Source organism: Zalophus californianus, chromosome 9 (assembly GCF_009762305.2).
Source record: "Zalophus californianus isolate mZalCal1 chromosome 9, mZalCal1.pri.v2, whole genome shotgun sequence".
In the NCBI taxonomy this organism is placed as follows: Eukaryota; Metazoa; Chordata; class Mammalia; order Carnivora; family Otariidae; genus Zalophus; species Zalophus californianus.
In genome coordinates, this window is record NC_045603.1 from 112,929,503 (window position 1) to 112,954,178 (window position 24,676).

The 24,676-nt window shown below is 41.4% G+C and overlaps 1 protein-coding gene across 1 annotated transcript; it reads right to left on the reverse strand.

Annotated features, from left to right (window-relative positions):
• Window positions 1–7,845: 7,845 nt before the first annotated feature.
• LOC113922130 (lysozyme-like protein 1) lies at window positions 7,846–24,095 on the reverse strand. Its single transcript, XM_035729261.1, has 5 exons — window positions 23,987–24,095; window positions 21,678–21,840; window positions 21,016–21,174; window positions 8,869–8,947; window positions 7,846–8,064 (listed from the first exon to the last, which is right to left on the reverse strand). The coding sequence occupies exons 2-5, from the start codon at window positions 21,814–21,816 to the stop codon at window positions 7,995–7,997; spliced, it is 447 nt and encodes a 148-aa protein (XP_035585154.1). The 5' UTR covers window positions 21,817–21,840; window positions 23,987–24,095; the 3' UTR covers window positions 7,846–7,994.
• Window positions 24,096–24,676: the final 581 nt, after the last annotated feature.

A 24,676-nucleotide genomic window follows, 5' to 3' on the forward strand; every position in this document is an offset into this window, starting at 1 on the left:
ATATTCTCTCTCTCTATATATATATATAGAAACAGCACTTAGTTGAATCCTTAGGCTCAAGAGTCAACTGTGTGTGTGTGTGTGTGTGTGTGTGTGTGTGTATAATATGTATAAATTATATATCATATATAATATATATAATCATTGTATACATTATATATTATACATATAATCATTGTTGAAGTGGATAGAAATACTGCTTTCTTATCAGCCAACACCAAAATTTTTCTTAGAGGAGAGATCAAACTTCATTTCAGACTACTTTTTAATCATCTGCTTAAAGAGGAGATAAAACTCAGAACATCTGAGTTATTAGCCGTCAAGATGCTTTAAAAAAATGGCAAATAGGGCCCCCCCCCCCCCACTGGAGCCTCTAGCAGAAACCCAGAGCATATAATAACGTAAATAAGAATGATTATAGCACTCTTACAAGGCATGTCAAATACTCTATTAAAATGGTAATTAAAGTTTTTTAAAGGTCAAAAAAAAAAAAGGAGGGGTAAATAGGTCCTTTAGTCAGAGAGAAAAGAGACTAGAGAAGGAAAGACCAGGGAAAGGAAGCAGATCTAAACCTTTCTATCCACCTAAGCCTTCTAGTAAAGTCCGTATCAATGTCTTATATGGTTGGGTCTTATTTTATGTTCGCGCTGTGCACATTAAAGAAAGGGACACGTTTTCTGTCCCTGAGACACGCGAGGATCGCTGCAGGGACCAGCCAGCAGGAGCGGGAGTCCTGCGCCAAGGCAGCAGGAACTCCTCAGGATTTCTCAGAGATCTCCAGAAGGCCTTAGGCTTTCCAAGACTGTGTGGGGTTGAATCCATTTGCCCAGAAGTTTCAGGGGCTGGAGGCCCCAGCTGATGTGTGGGCACCGCCCCAGCAGGCTACTTGGGCACCTGGACCAGCTGGCCCCAGCTGGGTGTGCCGCGGCTTGGGCTCGGGGCTCTCTCGGGTGACTCTGCAGCTACCAGCTCAGCCTTCCTTCCCCAGACCTGCAGTCTGGCCAAGCCGCTCACGATCAAGAAAAATGATCAAAAACTTGGAAATAAGGCTGACAGGTGGGCAGCATGTCCTTGCACTGTCCCATGGGGCAAAAGCCCACCTGAGGATTAGCTACGGCAATGTGCTTCCTCAACTCACTGTTCACTGTTGTTAAAAATTCCCAGACTCAGTGAAGTTACCTATTAAGCTGTAGATTTTTTCTTTAGTAGAGAGGCAAGTCATTTGTCTGGCAGGAAAAAAAAAAAAAGAAGAAGAAAAGAAAAGAAAAGAAAGAACCCTCAAAGGATATAGTTTATTTCCTTTAAGATATTAATTTTAGATCTAACCCAGCAATCTGACCATAATATTCCTTTTGTAAATTGCCTATAAATACCTAGCTCTTCAAATCTCTTTCAACCAGTCTTAAGGTCTTACTGGTTTTCTCATTAATTAATGAGTTGAATAAAATCCTTGACATGTGCTTATTTTATATTTGCATTTATATATAGACCCTTTTGAAAATGGTGCTTTAACATTCTCTGTGCTTGCAGACTGCAGGCTGTGCACAGTTCAGCCACCCTTCCCTGCCCAGAACTCTCAGAGCCCTGGGATCTCCTGCCATAATGTCTATCCACACTTTACAGCATAGAGCCTGGCATGTGGTGGTTGCTTAAATATTTGTTGGCAGTTGGACGATTTCTATCCCCCTCCGCACCCCCCCACACCCCATCTGCTCTGATGACTAGGTTCAACTCCTCAGATCCTGGGATTGGCTCTAAGCCTTCCAAGGCACGTGACTTCTTGAGGACCCGGGATACAGCTGGAAGATGGGGGTACTTGAAACTCTTCTTCCAGTGGGGAGACTGGGTGCAATGGCAGGGCCCCTTTAAAGTCTCTTGCTTAAGCTTCGTGGCCCTGGCTGCACATTCGAATGAATTGGGGAGTTAAAAAAAATTACCCACTTCAGGGCTCTACCCTCAGGGAGCCCAGCTTAGCGCAAGGGAGCCAGACCTGGGTATTGGCGTGTTTTTTTTTTTAAAAGCCTCCGGATGCCTCATCCAGGGTTGAGAACCGCTGCTTCTAGTGTTGTCTCTAAGCCAGCACATGGGACCACAGGCTGTGCTTCCCATGGGCTCTCCTCCTTGAACATGGGTCACTTGAGCTATGTTCAAAGGGCTCCGGACGCTGTTTTTTCCTGGGGAGTGCCCTGTGTTGGTCTTCGTGGTGGGGCCCTGAGGAGTTCCAAAGTCCACGGAAAAAAAACCCAATTCCTAAAAGATTTTCATCTTATCAGCAATCTCCCTACTGCTTACACAGAATGCTCTATTGTATGAGGTTTTTCCTTTTTTTAATTCGAAGTTCCTGGCAGACACTAAAACGTCTCAGAAGCAGAATCCAGCTTTGATAGACTGTCAGCAGAGCTGGAAACTGCTGTTTTTAAACAATTTTCTAAAACCCCCCTTTTCTGGTCTGTCCTTTGCTCCACTGGCGAGCCTTTGGACTGCCAATTTGCACAGTGCGCTTCGCTGGCCTCGGCCCTGGCCACCCTCCTCTCCTCCCACCCTTACAAATTAACATAATACTGCTCAGACGGTGGGTTTCTCCCAGTGTGCCTCTTTCTTGCTTCTCCGCCACCACAGCCTGGCAGCCTCGAAACTCTCGCCAGCCTGTTTCCATCTTCCCCTGAGCCCCTGTGGCCTGACTCCCCTGCACGGGTCAAAAGTGCAGCCTCGGGCGCAAGCAGTGACCTGAGCGCTGGCACCCGCCTCCGCCTCATTTCTGCCCCTCTCCCCTTCCCCACCAACTCCTCCAAAACCAATCCTTCCTCTGGAAAGATAAGGCTCTCTTCTCAGTTCCTGGATCCCCTTCCTCTGCTTCCCATTTCCTTTTATTCCAGACTCAGGCGGCTCTTTGTGAAGGGGATGTGGCGTTTTGCACAAATATTTAATCTTTTCCAATCTGCCCTCTGCACTGCCTGTCAGTTCTTGGGGTTGAAACCACTCTGTTTGCTTTAGCTCGTAACAGGATACTGTTTTGAAAAGTGATGCAGAAGTCCGATTACTTATGAATCTGGGCTTTATTTTGCATGAATGCTTTTCAAGGCAACTATAGATTTATTTTTTCTTCCTCACCAAGAGTTAGGCTGCCAACGGGGGCGTGGTAGTGAGCAGGCAAGGGACTCGAGAGCGCTTTTAACTTTTTACCCTGTGGCTTGAAAATCTCAGCTGCAGGGACCTCAGTAAAACAAATGCAGCCAAGGTTTTATTGGCAGCTTCTTTCAGGAAAGATCTCTCCCTTCCCTTTTCGGAAATGCCATTATTTCACACAAAATGTAATTCATCCTATTGAAGTGTCTGCCGTACCTGTTAGAAATCACCTGTTAAACATACTGAAGAGAGAAAAATGTAGAAATAAAATAATAGTAACCAATTTTTTTTTGAAGATTTGTGTATTTATTTTAGAGAGAGAGAGCGCGTGGGGGGGAGAGACAGAGGGAGAGGGAGGCTGCATGCCCAGTACAGAGCCAGATGCGGGGCTCGATCTCGCGACCCTGAGATCATGACCTGAGCCCAAACCAACCGAGTCCGGTGCTTAACCGACTGCACCACGCAGGCGCCCCACTGATTTTATTTTGTGAAGCCTGATCTGTGCCGTGTGTTTCTTCCCATTTTGCAGGAGGTGAAACAACATGGCTAACCACATGCTTTGGATTTTTCAGGACAGTACAGACTTTCATTTTTTTTTTTTTTTCTCTCAATGTGGGGCCAAATGGCAGATGATGGATCTTTATTGGAAACCGTGGTCCAGTCTATTTCTAGTTTCGATCCAGGTTCTCCCCAGAGCAGTCAAGAAGTCCATGGAAAGATGGGCCCCAGAAAAATCACGTGCGGAGGGCTTTTGGTGAAGTCTGGAGGAGAATAAGCAGTGAGAAAAGAAAGAGCCCTTTCCAGAACGTGGCCTAGAGTCCCAGGCTTGAAAACGTTGCTGGTTGAGCCGGCTACCCAACAAGGGAGGACAGAGGGAAATTATGGAGCAGCCTAGCCATTGTGTTGCTGTTCGTAGGCACCATATTTTGGCAAATATTAATTGGGGGAAATCCGTGTGGTATGTTCAGTGAAAAGATTAGGTTACAAAATTAAAATTCTGATTCCAATCCTATAAAAAGTAGAAAAAAGAAAAAAACAGAAGAAAAGCCAAGAGTATTAATAGCAGTTATCGTTGAGTGGTGAGAATATTTTTATTGTTTGGAAAACTATTTTCTATATGTTCCACATGAATAAGGATTCTGGTTATAATCAGGGCCCAACGGATCAAGTTATGAAAACGAAGGCGGCGCAAAGGCCCCTGCTTGAGACGCAGTGCTGGGTCTGGGCTGTTCACCAGGAAGGGGGCCCCCGTGGCGAAAGTTGTTGGAGTTGCCGCCTCATGTAACAAAATATCGGCTTTGTCTCTCTCCTCCCTTCCCCTCTTCTGTGAGACTGTTTATTAGCTTCTGACCTTCTGTTTCCCCCCTTTGTGCTGTTACAGAAGGATCAGATTAAACAGATGTGCTTGCTGCGTCCGTGACTTAGGACAGTTTCCGAGTGTCTCTTTCCCATCCCCTCCTGCACTGTGAACGAACTGGAAAAGTGAGGAAGGAAAATGAGGGAGATGCAGAGTCGCCTCTCCGAGTCACAGTGCCGTGTAGCTGCCCCGGGTCCCTCGGGGCGCCCTGTTGTGTTCCAGATGATTCTGCTACAGTCAGGTTTCCTCCTGGATCCTCAGCTCCCCCAGGGAAGAGGCTTCTGTGCAAACAAGCTGTGAGGATGTCCATCCCTTGACTGTTCCATGTGTGGAACTTCCAGCAGCTGGATGCTCCCTAGAGCGGCTGACCTGGATGATGGTCATGTCCAGAGCGCTTCCTTGGCTGTATGTACTCTTCTGTCTAGCGGCCCCACAGAGGAAATGCGGAGCCTGACTCCAGGGGAGCGGGCTTGAAGTGGCCGTTTGGAAGACATGGCCATTGGAAGAAATAATTTTCATGTTTTAATTTTAAAAATGTAAATTTTTTGATGGGAAAAGCAATACATGTTTCTTGTTTCAAGTTTCAGAAATTCAGAAATGATTTTCCATCTATTTTGGGAGGACAGAGGAAATATTTCTTGGTCTCCTAATGGAGTCTTTATTTCTTTAATTCACCTCGAAGAGATTAAATTTTGGGTGAGAGCATTTCCTACTCTCTTCTTCTAGATCTTTCTAGGCCTGGCTAACGTTTTTGCTATATTGGGGTACTCAAAGAGGTGGGTGATGAACACAGATGAGGGGCTCAGGCACTCCCTGTCCCTAAAGAAACTAGGCCACTGTTTTTTCACTGAGTTCTGAGGATTCCTATAGGGTGGCAGGCTTACCCTCGATCCCCCACTGTGGCACTATGGAGACAGTCACCCTTTCGATAACTCAGTGACTTCTGTATAAAGTAAAGATTATGTTACACTGTGTCCCAAGGTAGTTGTGAGGAGCATTTGAAATATTGGATGTGAACCTGATTTGAAAATAAAAATGTTCCAAATGCAATGTCTTGTTTGTATTCCTTCTATGATCCCATATGTTTCCAGTTGGGGAAGATCATAGAGAAAAGACTGTTTGGAGGTTGGAGGACTAGAGAGGCTTCCTGTAGGCTAGGTGGGGCTTGAAAAGGCTATTGGGAAGTGGCACTGTCTTCCGGGTTTGGGGAAAACCAGGAGCAGACATCCAAGGGGAAATGGTATATGGGTTCAGGAGGCATCAAGAAAAAAATGGTTGAACCAGACAGAAAGTGTTGAGAAATGATAGAGAACGAGCTGGGAAACACATGGACAGACACTGGGGGAGGGGTCCCAAGAGCCAGGCAGAGCTGAGTCTCCAGAGAAAGAACGTATCTACCTAAGCAGTTCTCCAAACCCTAATATCCAGCTGTCCACGCAGTGACATCTGCTAAGCTGCTGCTAAGGTGTCTGTGAGGAGAAATGGAGAATCTATTTCCAAATATCTTGGAAACTGTAAAAGGGAATATACATTTCAGTTGTTGTTTCAAGATACCTTTGTTAAATAAAGATAACTCAGGAACAGGTGCAATATTTTCTTCTTGAATTTCTGAGAGCATTAATTATGAAAAATTATCCAGGACAATGCAATTTTTTTATCCTAAATCTTTACAGAAATACTTAATAAATGAAACATTTAGGGACAGAAATAGTAGGATTACATGCTTAGAAATGTTGAGTTTTGTGAAAAGATAGATCAAATTGTAGGGCCAGCCAACCTCTCTTCACTTATAATTTCAAAGCACTTCTTTTTTGGAGTCGAGTGGTTTTTTTGTTTGTTTAGTCTTTCCCCTGGTGTTTGTGCAACTGAGGGGTCCCATGCCAACCTTGGTCATGAACACGGTATCACCGGTTTAATGGAGGAGGTTTGGCTAAGAATCGGGGCGGGGGGGGGGACAAGGCAGATGGATAACAGGACAACAATAATGAAAGATGCATATTTATGGACTTGCTGAAGCGTAAATTGTTGATTTAGTGCAACTTAATGGATTCAACATTTTTCACATTTTCTTCAGCCATCTTATAGAATTCTTTTTCAATTCTTCTGTGAGTTTCTAAAACTTTTTTTTCCCCATGGTTTGTAATGCCTGTTAAATTGTTACTGGATTCTGTTTGTTTAGACCCATATGAAATGTTTATATTCTTTTGGCAAGTAGCAATTCAGACTTTTTTAAAGCCTCTGCCTGCAAGTGAAGCCAGGATGTGACATGAGCCAATGGCAGAGCCCAGGCAGTTGGCAATGAGAGAGTGTTTATGGGTCAATTAGGTGCTATCACAAAACCCATCAGCCTGACCAGTGGGGACTTTCTTCTAAGTGGGAAACTTATTTGTAGGCATAACCATTTCTTTAACAAACCTTAATTGAGTGCATTCTTGAGGTCAGATTGCATTCAACTTGAGCTTGCTATGTAACGTTGCAATATGGCAGCCCCAACCACCTCTGCCCCAGCAGGATGGAGAACAGAAGAGAGAAAACTCAGCAGAGCAGAGCTGCCCTGCCCTGTGGGTTGTCCCTGCATGGAACAGAGGGCATTCTGGGAACAGCTCTTTGGGATCTGAGCTCCTCAGCTCAGTGTTACAGGTAATGAAGTGTCCTTCAGATAGTCACCAGTTTCCTGAACACACTAATAAAATCTATAGGTCTAAGGCTGGAAGCAATTTTGCCATGATGATGTTAGTTTTGAATTTGATAGATATAATTTCAATAGATGTTGGAACGTGGGGAACTCTCTTAACATTAATAATGAGAGCTGCAACTTCACCCACTTATTTCCATTAGAGTGTCCATCAGGAATGTCTGCATCTCACAGGAACATTCTCTCTGGCAGTGGTGAGTTGAGGAGGGATCGTGGGTCTGCTGACCAAGAGAAGAATGACCTAATGCTTCAGGAAAGAGGTCAGCAAACTATGGTCATTCATCTACTGCTCTCCTTGATTTGAGAGTCTTCTTCTTCTTCTTCTTCTTTTAATATTTATTTATTTATTTGAGAGAGAGAGTGAGAGAGAGAGAGCAGGGGGGAGGGGCAGCAGAAGAGAGTCCCAAGAGATTCCACACAGTATGGAGCCCAATGAGGGGCTCGACCCTATGACCTGAGCCAAAACCAAGAGTCAGTTGCTTAACTGACTGAGCCACCCAGGTGCCCCGGGAGTCTTCTTTTTAAATGAAAAGCCATTTCAAGGCCACAGGAGCCAGTAATCCTTAGAATGAAGTGGGAAGTTTGTTCCTTCTAGGGCTAGAACGTTTTGCAAGTGACTTCAAATCTCACCACTGTGCTTTTATGACATCACTTAAACAGAGTCAGGGTGAAGATAGTTAAATAGAAATATTTATTTCCTTAAAAACTATAAATTAGTTTTCCCTCTCCAACTTCAAGAAGGAACATTGGGAGGAAGGGGGAAAGGGTGACAAATCCTAGGGAGTGGTTGCAGAGCATCCTGGGTCCAGTTCCAATTCATGAAACTTCACATCCCTTTTTCCACTCCGACAGGTCTTTGCCCTCACAGTGTTTCTTCCAGCCTTGCCTAAAGAGGAGAGGGAAGTAGGAGCAACAGAAAGAAGCACAACAATCCAAATATTCGTAGGTTCGAAAGCATAGGTAATTAAACAAAACTATAAGCGGTGCCCAGGATTTAGTTTTGTTTCTGAGATCTAACGACCCTATCCTTTTGCCTTAAGACTTTTCTCTCCTAGATTTTCTCCTAGCCCTTATTAACCTTAGTAACGGGTAAACAACTTTTATAAGGATGGGTCATTTAGTTCAACACCCACCTCTGAAAATTTGGGTTCCCCAAGTGGGTGACCTGGTTAGCAATGTTCACAGGAAACCCAGCCTCAGATTACTTCGAGCACCAGAAACCATGTCTCTGCACCGTCCTCGGGAAGTTTCCCGCTAATGTACGGTGTAACTGACATGGTCATCTTTCTCTCACTGCTGCCTGTTCTCTCCCCCCCCCCCCAAAATGTTGCCCTAGCCCTCCAAGATCTTGTCCAAGTGGAGAGCAAACTCAACCTTTTCTGCTCTCGTGTATTGCCTTCACCGGCAATTCACATTAGAAAGCACTTCTTGCTCTGTTGTTTGGAATACCTTAATGTGAAAAACAACTGCAAACTACCATGACTCATACCGTCTCTCGTCCCCGTAGAAACCCCTTTCGCCGTGTTCACTGTCCACCCACACACTCACGGGGCAGGGTAGAGACAAGGTCACATTAACGTTGTCGGACCTCTCTGCAGAGGTGAGTTTGTCAGTGCCCCGCTGGGCGTGATGAATGGACACTGTCGGTTTGGGACACGTCAGCCAAAGTCTGCCAAGGAAAGACTCTTACCAATAGTTCATCCCTTCTGTCTCTTTAGCAATTTTCTTGGCACAGATAATTGCATCTGTGAGGTCATCCGTGATCAAGGCTATAAGAGAGAGGAGAATAGTATTAGCTGAGACTGTTATTTGAGGGGAAGCCCTGGTCAGGTTTTCTTTACTTTTCTCACTGTTTGTTGGAACAGGAGGGTGGGAAGAACTATGAACCATATTCTTATTTTTGTTGAGCTTCTTCACAAATCAAAGAATTTTCTTTTTAATTTCTAGAGTAGCCACATCTGGGCTTCTTGAAATTTCGGTCCTATAGGGTTTTTGGAAATGTGTTTAGAATAGACACAGGCAGAGAATGTTTTCTGTGTCCTAAAGAAATACATAAGTAAGAGGATAGTACAGTGTTTTCTCTACTTAGGATGCTTTGACACACACGATCCTTTATAAGTAAATAGTAAACTTGTCTATTTAACTTTCCAGTTTTTTGCATAAAAAAATCAATCCAAGTTGTTTTTTATATGCAAAAATTTTTATGTCAGACGCATTAGTCTTTGTTAGTTTTTCTATGGCTTTCTGACATAAACAGATCTTCTGATTGCCAATGAATTCACTGGTCTTAGCATTCTTTCCTGCTTGCCCAGAAGTGGCCTCAAAATCCTCCAGGCAAACATGACAGAAAAAGGCAAATAAATAATTTGCAACACCACTTCTGTTGCACGGTGGGTTGTTCAGAAGTAAATGCAGACATGGGCTTGGAGTGCAGACATGGGCTTGGGGTGCAGAGTATTTATAAGAGATCCACATCTGTGAAAGAAAAGGGGCAAAAGCTGGGCTGGGTAGATGGATGTGTCCTGTTGTGATGCAGGCCCATCGAAGTTGCCCAAGTGGTGCCCAAATGGCTAAGTCTTTATGACTCCCCCTCACTTAGTCCCTGGGTGTGGACTGCCCCAGAGGGGCACAATGTTGGATGGGGCACTCCTCTGCAGCTAAGACAACACTAAAGGAGGTGCCAGGTAAACTGTCTGCAAATCATACAGATGCCACTGGAGCCAGACATCTTCCCTTCAAAGGGAATCTGGGAAGTCCATCTCTCTGCCCATCACCACCACCAATCAAAGACACAAAAGCCTACACCATCTGATATCATTTTTATTTATCAATTAAGCAAAGATTTTTATTTTTATTTTTTAAAGATTTTATTTATTTATTTGACAAAGAGAGACCCAGCGAGAGAGGGAACACAAGCAGGGGGAGTGGGAGAGGGAGAAGCAGGCTTCCCACGGAGCAGGGAGCCCTATGCGGGGCTCGATCCCAGGACCCCAGCATCATGACCTGAACTGAAGGCAAATGCTTAATGACTAAGCCACCCAGGTGCCCCTAAGCAAAGATTTTTTAAAGGACAAGGTAATGCTCCATGTTGACAAGGGTGCAATGACATAGGCACTCTTCAGTGCTTGTGGTAAGAGTATAATGAGTTCAGCTTTTCAGGAAAACAATTTAATAGAATGTGTCAAGAGCCTTAAAGTGGTTCTTATCTTTTCCCCTAGTAATTTCTCTTTCTGGATCTATCTTAAGGAACTACTTATGAATCTAGACAAAGATTTATTTACAAAGTAGTTTATTGTAGCTTTGTTTACAAGAGGAAATTTACTTCCAAATGGAAAAGATCTAATTGCCTTATAATTAGGGGTGTTCACATTAATAATAATACCTCCATAGAATGAAATAAGGTGCCATTTAAAATCGTGCGTTGACATGATTTCATAATAGTGGAAAATGTTCCCAGTGTAAGGTTCACAATATTGTAGGAAATATCCTCCTAGAGCTACACCGTCTAATATGGTGGCCATTAGATACATGGGACTATTTAAATTTAAATTAATCGATACAATTAGAACTTCAGTTTCGCAGCTGCTCTCACTACATTTCAGATGCTTTATAGCATCTTTATCATGGCTAGTGGTTCTCATAGTGGATAGCCAGAGAACATTTCCATCATCACAGAAAGTACTGTTGGACAGCATTGGTTGAGAGAGAAAATAAAAAGATAGTCATAGTCACCAATATTTGAAGGTTTAGCTCTGAGTTGTGGGATCACCAATGCTTTTAAATTTTCACGGCATATTTCTAAACTTTTTACAATAGAAATGCATTATTTTTATTTTCAGAAAAATATAACCAAAAAGAATAATGTTAGCCTAAATGGATCACTACAATACAAAATTATTTTGTAAACTCAGTTGAAAATGGAGTTTTTTCTTGAGTGTGCCAGTTTAGTTGCTAATTAGGTTGCTTTTTCAGATAAGCTTAGCTAAAAGATAAAGGTAATGATAGATTTCTTTTAAGCAAATTCATTCTAAATCTGTTCGTTTGTTTGTTTGTTTTTAGTTTAAAACAAACTTCTAGGGGCACCTGGGTGGCTCAGTCGTTAAATGTCTGCTTTTGGCTCAGGTCATGATCTGAGGGTCCTGGGATCGAGTCCCTCATCGGGCTCCCTGCTCAGCGGGAGCCTGCTTCTCCCTCTCCTACTCCCTCTGCTTGTGTTCCTGCTCTCACTATCTCTCTCTCTGTCAAATAAATAAATAAAATATTAAAAAAAATAAAACAAACTTCTATTAATCAAAAGAAAATTAACAAAAGATAGGACCTATAGGTGATAACAAATTGAGACAATATGCAAATTCACTAGCATTTGATACACAGTGAAAAAGCTTTGCTAGATTATAAGTCTTTTGCCTTATTTCTAGAGAGAAGAGTAGTTAGAATAGTAGTTGCTATTAGTAAGAGCCAACCTTTATTGAAAACTTACTGTATGTCAAGCTCACGTTAAATCTATTCATGTATTATCTCTGTTCAGCCTCGGAACAACTATATGGTTGAGTACCATGATTAGCCTTTTAAACTGAAGTCCATACTCAGTAAATGAGCCTGCATTCAAACCTAGGGCTTAACTTCTATTGTCCTAGACTACTTCCTTCCAACACAGACACTTAAGCAAAGATGCCTGCTTATAGAATACTATATGCTAATGAAGTTGATAAAGAAATATAAGTAGTTTGTTCATTTTTCAGGTAATTATTTATTTATTAAGAGATGATCCAAACTTAAGTGCTTGGTATCTGTTACATGTTCAAATTACCTAAAAACACTTTATTTTGTGTGCACAAATGCTTGGTAAGAGCTGGCATACCGTTTGTGTTTGAAAGTTGTTGGAGCCTATTTCCTAGGAGAAGTGGGTCCAGAGGGGCCTCAAGGGGCGGGAAGGAAACCGACTATACATAGTGGGAAGAAGTAGAGAGTGTTCTATTATGCCAGGACTGGAGCACACCAGAGGAGTGTACACATCACGGAAGGCTTGTGTTTGGGGTAAAGCAGTTTGCTTGGCTGGGGATGCTGGGTACCATTGGTGAGATTAGGTGCTCAGGCCCATGTGGTGGGGACCTTGTAGTTTGTTTGTCAGTGTCCCACTTTGCTGTAGCTTTTTGTTACCCTAATGAGATGTCTTGAAAGTGCTAGTTGGACACGGCTTTGAATTTGCTTAGGAAAATACGTTAAGGAAGATGGGGGCTGGGAAACAAGAACCTGATGTGCTGAGGTGTGAAGACACAATGAAATTGCCACAGAGGGGCAGCAGAGGGGCAGAAATGAGTCAAGAGAGCAAGTATTTCTAAGGATCCATGCCAAGAATTGCTTTTGCTCAATTTACTTTAAATAGACAAGTCTCTGCTGTCAAAGGGTTCTGTTGAACAGCAAAGCATTGTTCAACTGAATGGCTTATTCTCCCACATCAACAACAGAAAACAGCAACAATCTACACAGAAAGAACTACTTATTTTCAGGTAAGTTAGTTCTGCTTCAAAGTCTGTCTCTCCCCAGCAATCTCCTGCCTCCCACCTACAGTATCACTATCATGCCCACAGTTTACATCTCCTTCCTCTCTCTGAAGTGACAAAAGCCAACGCGGATACCCAGCTGATGAGAAATAAAGATTAACATAAGTAGAAGAGACTAGATACAAGAGACAACAATCACCTTTTTCAGTAAACATCTCCTACTTTAAAGAGGTCTATGCTGTTGGAGGAAAATAAAGATTGGTATTATATTATTATTTGTGTGTAAACATATATGTATGTTTATATATATGTATAGATAAAAATATTCTCTCCAAATAGTTTGGGGAAGGTAAGCTGGAATTTTGGAGATAGACTTTGGTATGGGAGTGAGGAGAAGGCATAGCTTTGGAAGATGGGCAAGAGGTACACGTAACCCGTACACATATGAAACGTCATGTTTCTCCTAAACAGACCCTAATGCTAACTTGTTTCCGGGTTCCCATGACAAATATCCCTACTTCTGTAATACATGGGACAGAATGACATTGTCCATAATTAAAGCTTCCCTGGCCTGAGGCTGAGGGAGGCCAGCTACTGAGGGGTGATTAGGATATAAAACCAACATCCTGTTTTCTATTTTAAAGCTGTCTCTAAAAATCCCATGCTCTTTATGATGAGAAAGCAGATAGGAGTGTTCCTTCACCTCTAACCATGAACCGTCCAACATTTTAATTTCCTAGAATTCAAGATTGTCTTACAGATATATGTTTGCCCCAGACTTCCTTATTTGAAACTAAATTGAACAATATTAAATAAGTCAACTGCATGTGAAGTCAGGCATGGCCATGATGGAGTAACAGATTTTCTCTCCCACTGTAAACAACTAGAAAACTAGACAAAATATATGAGCACGCTATCTTCAGACGTTAGGCAAAAGACAAGGCGGGATCGTGACGCTTGAGAGATAGAAACAAAATGAGGGGAGTCTTATGATTACCATGACTTTCTGCCCAGAGTCACTTGCCAGACCAGAAAGGTAAAACCCAGGCAGGAGATGGCAATTTAAGTGGAGGAGACAGAGATAAGAGGCTAAGGGAGCTGCAATTTGTGGAGAAGAATACCTGAGAGTAAGGGGCCACCCAGAAGGAGAACACCAGAAATCCGCATAGGGATTCCACGGAGTCTTTGGCCAAAGGCTTAAACTGTGCTTGCAAAGAGTAAGACTCCATGAAGCTAGCTAGAAAACAATTACCAGGGACCTGTACAATCACAGAGCTCACACAGGGCTGGGAGACATTTGATTTCTGACTAGTCAGGAGGGTGAAACGTTGGTGAACCCCCGGACATTCAAAAGACACTAGAAAAGCCATGCCTTGGTAGTAGCATTAAATTAGCTCCACCATAAAGATGACTCTCAAACTTCCCTACCACAATTTAAAAGCAAATCTTAAAAGGGTCAAGCTAATCAGAATTAACTACTTGCCAAGATGAAATCCAGCACCCCTTAAAGGAAGAAAACAATCCAGACACTTAAAAATGTAACATATACTATCTTTAGTATCCAACAAAATGTTATTGTATGTGCAAAGAGGCATATGAATGTGACCCATAACCAGGGGAAAGATCAGTCAATGTTAAGACCCAGAAATGACACAGTTGATTGAATTACCAGGCGAGAATTTAAAACAACTTATAAATATGCTTATTTATCTCAAGGACTTAAAGAAAAACATGAATAAAATGAGGGAAATGAAATATATAAAGCAATTACCTAGCGCTGAAAATATACAACCTCTGAAATAAGACATTCAGTGAATGAATTTAATAGATTAGGCACTTCAGAAAAAAGATCAGAGAACTCGAAGATATAACAACGGAAACTATTGAAAATAAAACACACAAAGGGGAAAAGATTGAACAAAATGAAGAGCCGTGGTGACCTGTGGGACAACAGCAAATAATCTAATACATGTATCATTCAAGTTTTAGAAGGAGAAAGGATGAAAATTATGAACTCAGGGATCCAAAATGTTAATGAACATCAAGTAAGATAAACAAGAAAACACACATCATAATCAAATTGCTGAAAATTGGAGATTGAAAGGAAATCTTAAAGGCAGGTAGAGAAAAAAAGAGACATGACACACAGGTGATACAAATAAGAAAATCACCAATTTCTCATAATAAACAAGGTGAGCCAGAAGACAAAGGGAGATCTTTAACAAAATGAGAGAAGAACATCTGCCAGCCTAGAATTTTATATAGAAAGCAAATATCCATCAAAGAAGAAAGTGAAATATAGACACTTTCCAATAGACAAAAGCTGAGAGAATGGTTTCTAGTAGACCTCCATTCCAAAAAAATATTCTTTAAAAAAAAAAGATTTATTTATTTATTTTAGAGAGAGAAAGAGAGAGAGAGGGAGAAGGAGAGGGTGCATGAACAGGGAGAGGAGCAGAGGGAGAGGAAGAGGGGAAACAGATTCTCCACTGAAGGCAGAGCCCAAGCAGGGCTCTAACTGGGCTCTAGCTGGGCTCTAGCTGGGTTCTAGTGTGGTTTGATATCCCAACCCTGAGATCATGACCTGAGCAGAAACCACGAGTCAGATACTTAACCGACTGAGCCACTCAGAAGCCCCTGAAGGATATTCTTTAGGTAGAGGAAAGTGATATCTCTTACCTGCCTGCCCAAATGAATCCACCAAAGGAATGAAGAGTGTTGGAAGTGGTAAATATGTGGCAATATAAAGAGATCCTTTTAAGGCAAAAATGCATGAGGTGTATAACTTGAAGGAAAGTGCAGAGCAACATCGCATAAGAGATGAGATGGGGAAATAGAAGTATACTGTCATAAAACTCATGTTTATATGTCAAGTAGCATAATGTTATTTGAAGGTAGAATGTGAGAAGATGATGCAGATTGTAAGCCCTAGAGTAACCACTAAAAATAATACAGAAGTGTAGTTAATAAGCCAATGGAGGAAATAAAAGAGAATACTGAAAAATATTCAGTAATCCAAAAGAAGCAGAAAAAATGAACCAAAAACAGACAGCACAAAAAGAAAACAAAAAACAAGACAGTGGATTTTAAAGTATCCATATGTAATTACATTAGATATAAATGATCTAAACCAAGGTTCAACAAACAGGCCCACAGGCCTACCCTCTGTTTTTCTAAATAAAGGTTCAGTGGAACACAGCCATGCTTATTCATTTACATCTTGTCTATGACTGCTTTTGTGCTACACGGAGAGTTGGATAGTTACAGCTGAGACTGTATAGGCACGCAAGCCTAAAAATTTTACTATCTGGCCCTTTTAGAAAAGTTTGCTGACCCCTGTTCTAAAAATTCCTAATGAAAAGCAGAAATTGGGGCGCCTGGGTGGCTCAGTTGGTTAAGCAACTGCCTTCGGCTCAGGTCATGATCCTGGAGTCCTGGGATCGAGTCCCACGTCGGGCTCCCTGCTCGGCAGGGAGTCTGCTTCTCCCTCTGACCCTCCCCCCTCTTGTGCTCTCTATCTCTCATTCTCTCTCTCTCAAATAAATAAATAAAATCTTAAAAAAAAAAAAAGAAAAGCAGAAATTGTTGGACTGGATATAAAAGCAACACCTAACTATGTGTTGCCTATAAGAAATTCACAGTGAATGTAAAGATACAGATAAGTTAAAAGTAAAAGAATGGAAAGAAAAATATCATGCAAAGAAAACTGAGTCACTGTATTACAATCAGGTACAGTAGATTTTGGGATAAGAAATATTATCAGAGTTAAGGAGGGGCACTGGCACTAATGATAAAAGGGTCAACTCATTAGGAAGATTTAACAGTCTCAATGTGTATGTACCTAATAACAGAGCTTCAAAAACTGACAAAGCTGAAAGGAGAAATACATAAAATTATAATTATAGTTGGAGGTTTCAATACATCTTTCTCATTATTTCTCATCATTTAATAAAATAAGTATATAATATATGTATATATTATAGAATATATATACACATATAGATGGTATAGAATATCTACCTAATAATTGTAGAATACACATTATTTTTTCAAATGCATATTCACCATAATTATATACCGTATGGTGATCCTAGGTCTATACCACAAAATAAGGTTCAAATCATTTCAAAGGTTTGAAACCATATACCCTATAGTCTCTGACTACAATATAATCAATTGAGAAATCAACTATAAAAATTCATCCTGGGATCATCCCTCATAATCATCTTGGGGATTCCCTTTGCCTCTCTCCTTTATTGAAATCTCTTGTTTCCCGGATCTGTGTCTTCCTATTTCTTGGTTTACTTTATCCTTTTAATGCAACACCTTCTCCAACAGTTTTGTGCTAAATATCTTTTCATTGCCCCCACCGAGCCACCCTCTAACCTCCTTTACCTTGCTCTGTGCACTAAGAGGCTGATCTATTTGGATGACATCAGTAGACCTCCCCTGTCCTCTGACTTCTGGCAGATTTGAACAACGAGTGTTAGTAGGAGATTGCAAGGGAAAAGGACAGTGAAGCTGGGATATATATATATTTCCTCAGCTTTTTTTTCTGTCAAATCACTAAGAACAAACTGTGTCCCTTGATCGAAGGTCACAACTCCTACAAGGTAGACTTCTCCATGCAGACTGTATCTGGGTAGGGGTCACAGCTCTCTCTCCATTCCCACTTGGGCCAGGGGCTAGTAATGATCTGCTATTTCTAATCCTTTACTTCATTCCTTCCTGGGGGTTCCCTGCAATCTGACAACGCTTCGTAAGTAGCCCCCTTTAAAAAATTCTTGTAGTACTTAGTTTGAGTTAGCAGTTTTCCAGTCAGGATTCTTTCTGTAGAAGGTAAATTTTTGGACAACTTGCTTGTCTCAAAATATATTCACTCTACACTCACAATATATTGACAATTCAGCTAGCATAAAATTTTAGTTTGGAAATAATTCTTCTTCAAGATTTTAAAGACATTACTCTATTTTCTTCTAGCTTCTAATATTGATATTGAGAAGTCTGATGCTACTCTGATGCTTGATCTTTTGTATGGAACACGTTTTACTCTCTCTTTGAAGACTATACTGTATTTTATTTCTCTCTAGTTTTCTGAAATTTCAAGAGGATGTGCCTTAGTGTGAATCTATGTTAATCGACTATACTGGTTATGTGATGGACCTTATAAATTGGAAACGCATGCCCTTCGGTTCTGGAAATGTTTTTTAAAGATTTCATTCTATCTACTGTTTCTCTTCTATCCTGCCGAAACTTGTATTATTCAGATCCATTTATTTATCATATCTTTATTTCTCCTATTTTCCACCTATCTCTTTCTTTTTCATTCTGCTTTTAGAGAGATTTCCTTAATCTTATCTTCCAACTTTTCTATTGAGCTTTTTTGTGTGTCTATAATCATATTTTGAATTTCTAGGAGTGCTCCTCCAAATATTTCTTTTTTAATAAAGCATCCTTTTCTTGTTTCATTGATAAGACATGTTATCTATCTGAAAATATCAATGACACTTCCCTTTTTCATTTGAAATTTTCATTTCCCTGTATAATCTCTGCTTTCAACAAGTTACTTTTATCTGATTTTGTTTTTTGTTTTGTTTTGTCTCATTCTTTCATGTCAATGACAATAATATGAAGCCTGATGATCCTTGTTTATCTGCACTTATTTAAGAAAGAGAGACTAAAAAGCTGATTAGGAGTTCTGTACACAGACACGGGGATTTTCAACTGTGTATCTCCCTATAGGGAAGTCTGGCTAGTTTTGTTCATGGAGAACTCCTACTCAGAATCTTTAGCTATGTACTTTTCATCTGTCTGAATTCTCCAGAACAGAATCTTCTCTTCTGGAGAGTCTAGCCTGATTTCCATCATTCTAGGATCTAAGTGGAGGAAAGTGCCTGGGACTATGGAAACTTTAATCTCTCATGTTTTCAGTATGGAACTCTCACTATCACAGGTTGTTGAGGCCCCTCAGTTGAGAGACTTTCTACTTACTCTGTTCAGAAAGGAAAACTCCAGTATTCTGCCCAGATTGAGGAGGAGATGTCAGTAGCTGAATGGAGTCAGGAAGGGAATCTGATGGTCTAGCTGCTGCTTAATTGGACTTCCCATCAATCCTCTTATTTTCTACCTACTTTCATTCCAGTTTCCAGAATTAGCTGATCCTGCTGATTTCTGAGCCCTTTTAGGATTCTATGGTTGCTTCTTGGCTTTCCCACTGTCAGTTTAGGACTCAAATTTCTCTAATTAGTACATTAGCCAGTACTTGTCCTCCTACTTTTCAACTTCTAAAAATGTACATGTCCAGTTGTTGTGTTTAACTGGAAGACTCCACTGGCAAGCTCTTGGGGAATGCTAATGAAATTGGCCATGGATAGGGAGGGGTTTAAAAGTCATACCTCTAGGAAGGTGAAAACACTGAACTAGTTTTAGCCCAGAAGGTAAGAAAGTAAAGATAAGAAATATCTACTAGTCATGTTCAAGCTTCTAGTAAGTTTCTATGTATAAAAGTGAGCAAATTTGTTTCAAATAAATCCAGAAGGAAAAACTAGAATTAATGGAAGAAAACTAGAAAGAAGTAGATTTTGGCCTAACAGAAAAATGTTCTAAATTAGGACTTGATCGACAATTGTATGATCTGCTTCAGGAGTTAGTGAGCATTCTCTTGTAAAGTAGGGGTAGGGAAAACTTACTAGAAAGTTAACACATTGTTCAATCATTCATACATTCAAACATACGTACTGATTATCCTGTTTGTGTCAAAGAGAAATTAAAAGTTTATTTCCTGCTCCTAAGAAGTTTGCCATAGAATATCTTATAACTCTGTCTTCACCGTTGCTCCTCATTCCATCTATCTATCTATCTATCTATCTATCTATCTATCTATCTATCTATCTATCTATCATCTATTTACTTATTTATTTTTTAAAGATTTTATTTATTTATTTGACAGAGAGAGACACAGTGAGAGAGGGAACACAAGCAAGGGGAGTGGGAGAGGGAGAAGCAGGCTTCCCACCGAGCAGGGAGCCCGATGTGGGGCTCGATCCAAGGACCCTGGGATCATGACCTGAGCCAAAGGCAGACACTTAACGACAGAGTCTCCCAGGTGCCCCCCTTCTATTCATTTATTTAATGAGTATCTTTTGAATTCCAAAACTCTGGCTAGACACCCCTCTGGGCATTGAGGATGTATCAGTGAACAAAACAAATAAAATTCCTGCCTTCATGGAGCTTATGTTGTAGAGAGAGGGCAGGATCTGTTGAGCATCTCTTGCCTGTTCTTCTCCATGCCCCCAGCCATGACCATCATTCAGGTCTTTCTATCACTCACCTCACCACTTGCAATGGCAATATCTCATACCCTGCTTGCAGATTAATCCTTCTGGAGCAATGCTTAATCAACTAACCTCTACTGATTTCTTATTGCAGGCAGAAATCAGTACATACGTCTTACCTGGCTTCCCAGGCCCTTCATAGTCAGGTAGTAATCAACCGCTCCAACCCCATGTCCTGTTACTTGTCTTCACATCCCCTTTGTTCAGATAGCACAAATGTTTCACTGCCCCCTGTGTGTGCCCCATACCTTCTTCCCACCATGCACCTTTTGGCTTTTGTTGTTCTCTTTACCTGGAATGAGTCTTCTCTATCTCTGAATGTCCAAATCTTACCTATATTCCAAGTCTTAGATCAAATATCATTGTGTCTACAAGACTTTCCATGACTTTATCAATGATGTCTTTGTCCTCTGAAGTCCACAACACTCAGCCCACACCTGTTTATAGTCCTTTAACTTCCTAAAGCATATATTCTTTTTCCAAATACCAGAATTCATGTCTGATGTTTTCTGCCAGCCTCAGTTCTGTGCACACATATATTTCTTAAATGATTGAAGTAGAAGCCTTGGAAGTGAATTCTAGCTTAATTTCTACTGTTTAAGAAATGCAAAGTGTATTTATTTGTCTTGTTCTCTACAAAGAAGTATAAATGCATACTTTGAGTAAATTGCTTTATGGAAAGCAGTTGGCAAGCAGCTTTCTCCTTCTTCCTGAACATATTTAATGTCTCTATGCATGAAAGGTCATTTTTCCACCCCTCCGTTTTTATGGTTGTTTCACAAAAACCATCCTAGAAGGAATAAGTCATCTTTGGGCAAGTAGGCCACAGGACTGTGAGTGTCACCCCGGGGAACTTTTGAATAATTTTTTGGCAGAGTATAGACCTACTTGCACATCTACTCCAAGTTTTTGTCAAAGCAGAAAATGGGTAGATATTCCATTATCAGCTTTCCTGCTTTTACTCCTGAGAACATTATTTTTGGAAAATCAAAACTGTACCTGCGCAGGCAATGTGACAATGGTTCTTCTCTTGTAGCTTAGCCCGTCTGCACCATGTGAAACTGTTTATCTGAAAAATGCCATAGTCAATGCTCCCATCCTCTAGCTCAGTCTGAGCTGTTGTATTGTAGTGGCTCTCATAGTAGGCCATGCAGATCCCTAGAGGGGGAAAAAGCCAGAAATGCCAGTAAAAGAAATGCATTTTTTTCTCCAACTCTGCTCTTAGAGGAGAGCTCCCTTATACATGTTACAATAATGCTGTGGTTCCAACAGAACTTGGGGAGGGATAGGGCAAGAAGCACACCCATGGGGCACTTCCGAAGATGCACACCTAGTCCGCGGCTGCACCTGGACTAGGCCGGAAGTCAGGTCTGTCCCTACCAAGCCAACAAGGGGGGGGGGCATTGTTTTCTCCTTCCCTTGCAGGTGTCATTCACGCAGGACTCCAGGAGTGAGGACATGACAGGTAGGGAGGAGGAGAGGTGCCCCAGAGAGCATCATTTGAGGAGAACTTATGGATAGCTAGCAGGTGTTCCTGGCGGCGGGTGCGGGGCAGCGAACGGAAGAGCTGGGGACAAGCCAAAGTTGGGCGGTTGGGGAGACTTTGGAATCTCAGCAGGGAGATCAAAGGTAGAAAAAGAACAGGAAGGAAGAAACCTCACAGTTTCCAAGGCTAAATCCCTGGTAATTGTCAAGGCCAGCCCTTGAAAATATTTTTGCCAGTTTACAGCGAGTGTAGACTTTGGGCTCAGTGACCGTGACCAGGCAGCCAATCAGAGCCAAGATGGCGGCAGTCTTCATCCCCAGGTCTGTTGGAGGCGGAACCTGTGAAAGATCAGGAGACCAGGTCAAACAATCTTGCTTTGCCCTGAGTCCTAAGATTCAGTCTGTTGCCATTGAGACCTTAAAAATCTGTCACGGTTGTGGGTGGCTCTGCCTAGATGTTTTCTCTTACTTTCATTTTATTTATATTTATTGGAATTTTTAAATTAAAAAAAACTGTTTTATCCATTATAATTGATAGTGTTACATTTCAGGTGCACAACATCGTAATTTGACAAGTTATGAGTTTATACATTGTGCCATGTTCACCGCAAGTGCAGCTACCATCTGTCACCATATACCACTATTACAGTATCAATTATATTACCTTTGCTGTGTCTTTTATTCCTGTGAATATCTATTCATCCCATACCTGGAAGCCTGTGTGTCCCTCTCCCCTGCACCCATTTTGCCCATCCCTCTGCTTCCTGTTTCTTTTAATCATTCAGAACCAGCATGGGGGAAACCAAAGTACAGGAATATACAGTACAAGGACGGAATGAGTGCAGGCTCTTTCCTTAATACTTTTCTACATGGTCACTTTCAAGTAAATGCTATTATGTTCCTGGGATTGGGCAAGCACAGAAATGAACCCTCCTTCATTGATGTCCAGTTAGAAATCACAGGGAGTGATACATATCCAGGATTCTCATTTTCGTTCTATGAATAGAAAAAAATAGAATACGAAGAGTGAAGCATTCTCTATGTATGTGGAAACACACACCCCAGTTTCAACCAGAGATGAAATACACACGGGTCTGCATGGACAACTTTAAGATTTATTATTTGAGGCTTTATTGAAGCAAGAAGATTTAGCACCTTGTCTTTCATCCAATCTCTTAATACAGCTCCAAATGTGGAAGCATTGTTTCAAAACTATCAGTGTTATATTGCAAATGCAATGTTTTTCTGAGCTCTTTCATCACTACTTCGTGGGCCCCCCTGAAAGTCATGGTATTGACCAATGAGCAAAGGGGACTGATGACCATTGGTCATGAGAGGAGGGAAGAGTTGGTGGTGGGGGAGTAAAGAGGCCATAAAGAGACCCCCCACTGAATTGTTTGAACTGCCGTCCACTTATGAGTTAAGTGGCAGAGAGTTCCATGCCTTGTTGGCTATTGGTTTTCTAGAAGTGCTTCCTCTCTTGAAGCAATGTCTTCCCCAAATACAGCAACCTTGCTGGGATAAGGGTGGAATGAAATTTCTGATACTGAATGTGATATTCATACATATTTTCACCCAGAATAATTTTCTGCCCTGCCTAGAAATTTCTAAAGTTATTAGTTTCCTCTCTTAGAGTTACATTCTCCAATTGATAGGTGAGGATAAAATCAGGGCTGAGTATTCGGAAGGGCCAGAGGAAGAATCACTATGAAGTCTTTAACTAAGCAGGGGTACCTGGGTGGCTCAGATGGGTAAGCGTCTGCCTTCGGCTCGGGTCATGATCCCAGGGTCCTGGGATCGAGCCCTGCATCGGGCTCCCTGCTTGGCAGGGAGACTGCTTCTCCCTCTCCCTCTACTCTTTCCCCTGCTTGTGCCCTCTCTCTCTGATAAATAAATAAATAAATAAAATCTTAAAAAAATAAAGTAACTAAGCAATAAGGTAACTACATGTCATCTAGGGTATATAGAATACATACTGGTGAATAACAAGGGTCAGCAAACCAGGCCTGCTTTTGTTAAGTAAAGTTTTATTGGAACAATGCTATGCCCATTCGGTAATATAGAGTGTATGGCTGCTTTTCGCAGGGTTGAGTGGTTGTGTTAGCGAATATATAGACCACAAATCTAAAATACTTATTATCTGGCCCTTTTCAGGAATGGTCTGTGATGTAAGCAGTGAGTTATATGCCAGGCACTGAGAGGGAGACACATGAGGTTTACTATGCAGAGCTTACCAATTAGGTTGGTTTACATCCCCTGCCTTAGAATCGCACTGGTAGCAAACAAAACAAAACAAGGCCCCACAGCAGTGGTAGCCCCAAGCACAATGTTCGGTGTCCTTCAAGCCAGAGGTTGCCATTGCCAGTTCTTTGGGACAGGTGGCTTCATTGGGACACTTCAGGCCTTATCAAAAAGGCAGATTCCTGGTACCTGCCCCAGAGAGCCTGCTCAGGTAATTCTGTGAAAGGAATACTCCTCTACTTACTCAGTCAGTGCTTGGCAGCTCACATGAGCTTCCTGCACCCCATGAAGCCATTTCTGATTCTTACAAGGCACAAGTGATCTGTCTTCTACCAGGAATCTTTCTTCAGAGCCTTAGAGAGAAAAGAATTCTTAACTCTTGTTCCCAACTACCCAGAGATTCTAGAATCCCATTTCTTGGGACTTGGGTGATAACTACACTCTGGGCCTTCCGTACCTCTCTCTCTCTCTTTTTTCCTCCTCCCCAACAGCTCTCCTCACTATTCAACTCCACCAGGGCCTCCCATCCAAGTGCAAGCTTCTTTCTCAGGCAACAGTTTCCAAACTTGATCACAAATCCCACCAATAATGAGCACGTACCCCTAGTAGCTATATATCAAATCATGAATCACACTCATGTTCTTCTGTACAAATGTTACATAAATTATAAACATACATGAAACTAAAATTTGAAAAGAGATGAGATAGAGGTGAAATTAATATTTAAAAATTATATTAATAGCACAAAATGTCATTATAATTTGTTATTATTAATAAAATATTTTTAGTGAGATCAACACAACTCAAAACATAGGCAAGTGATCTGAACAGACATTTGATCAGAGAAGACAGGAAGATGGCAAATAAGCATAAAGAAAGATGGTCAACATCTTTTGGCATTAAGGAAATGTAAACTGAAACCAAAATGAAATAC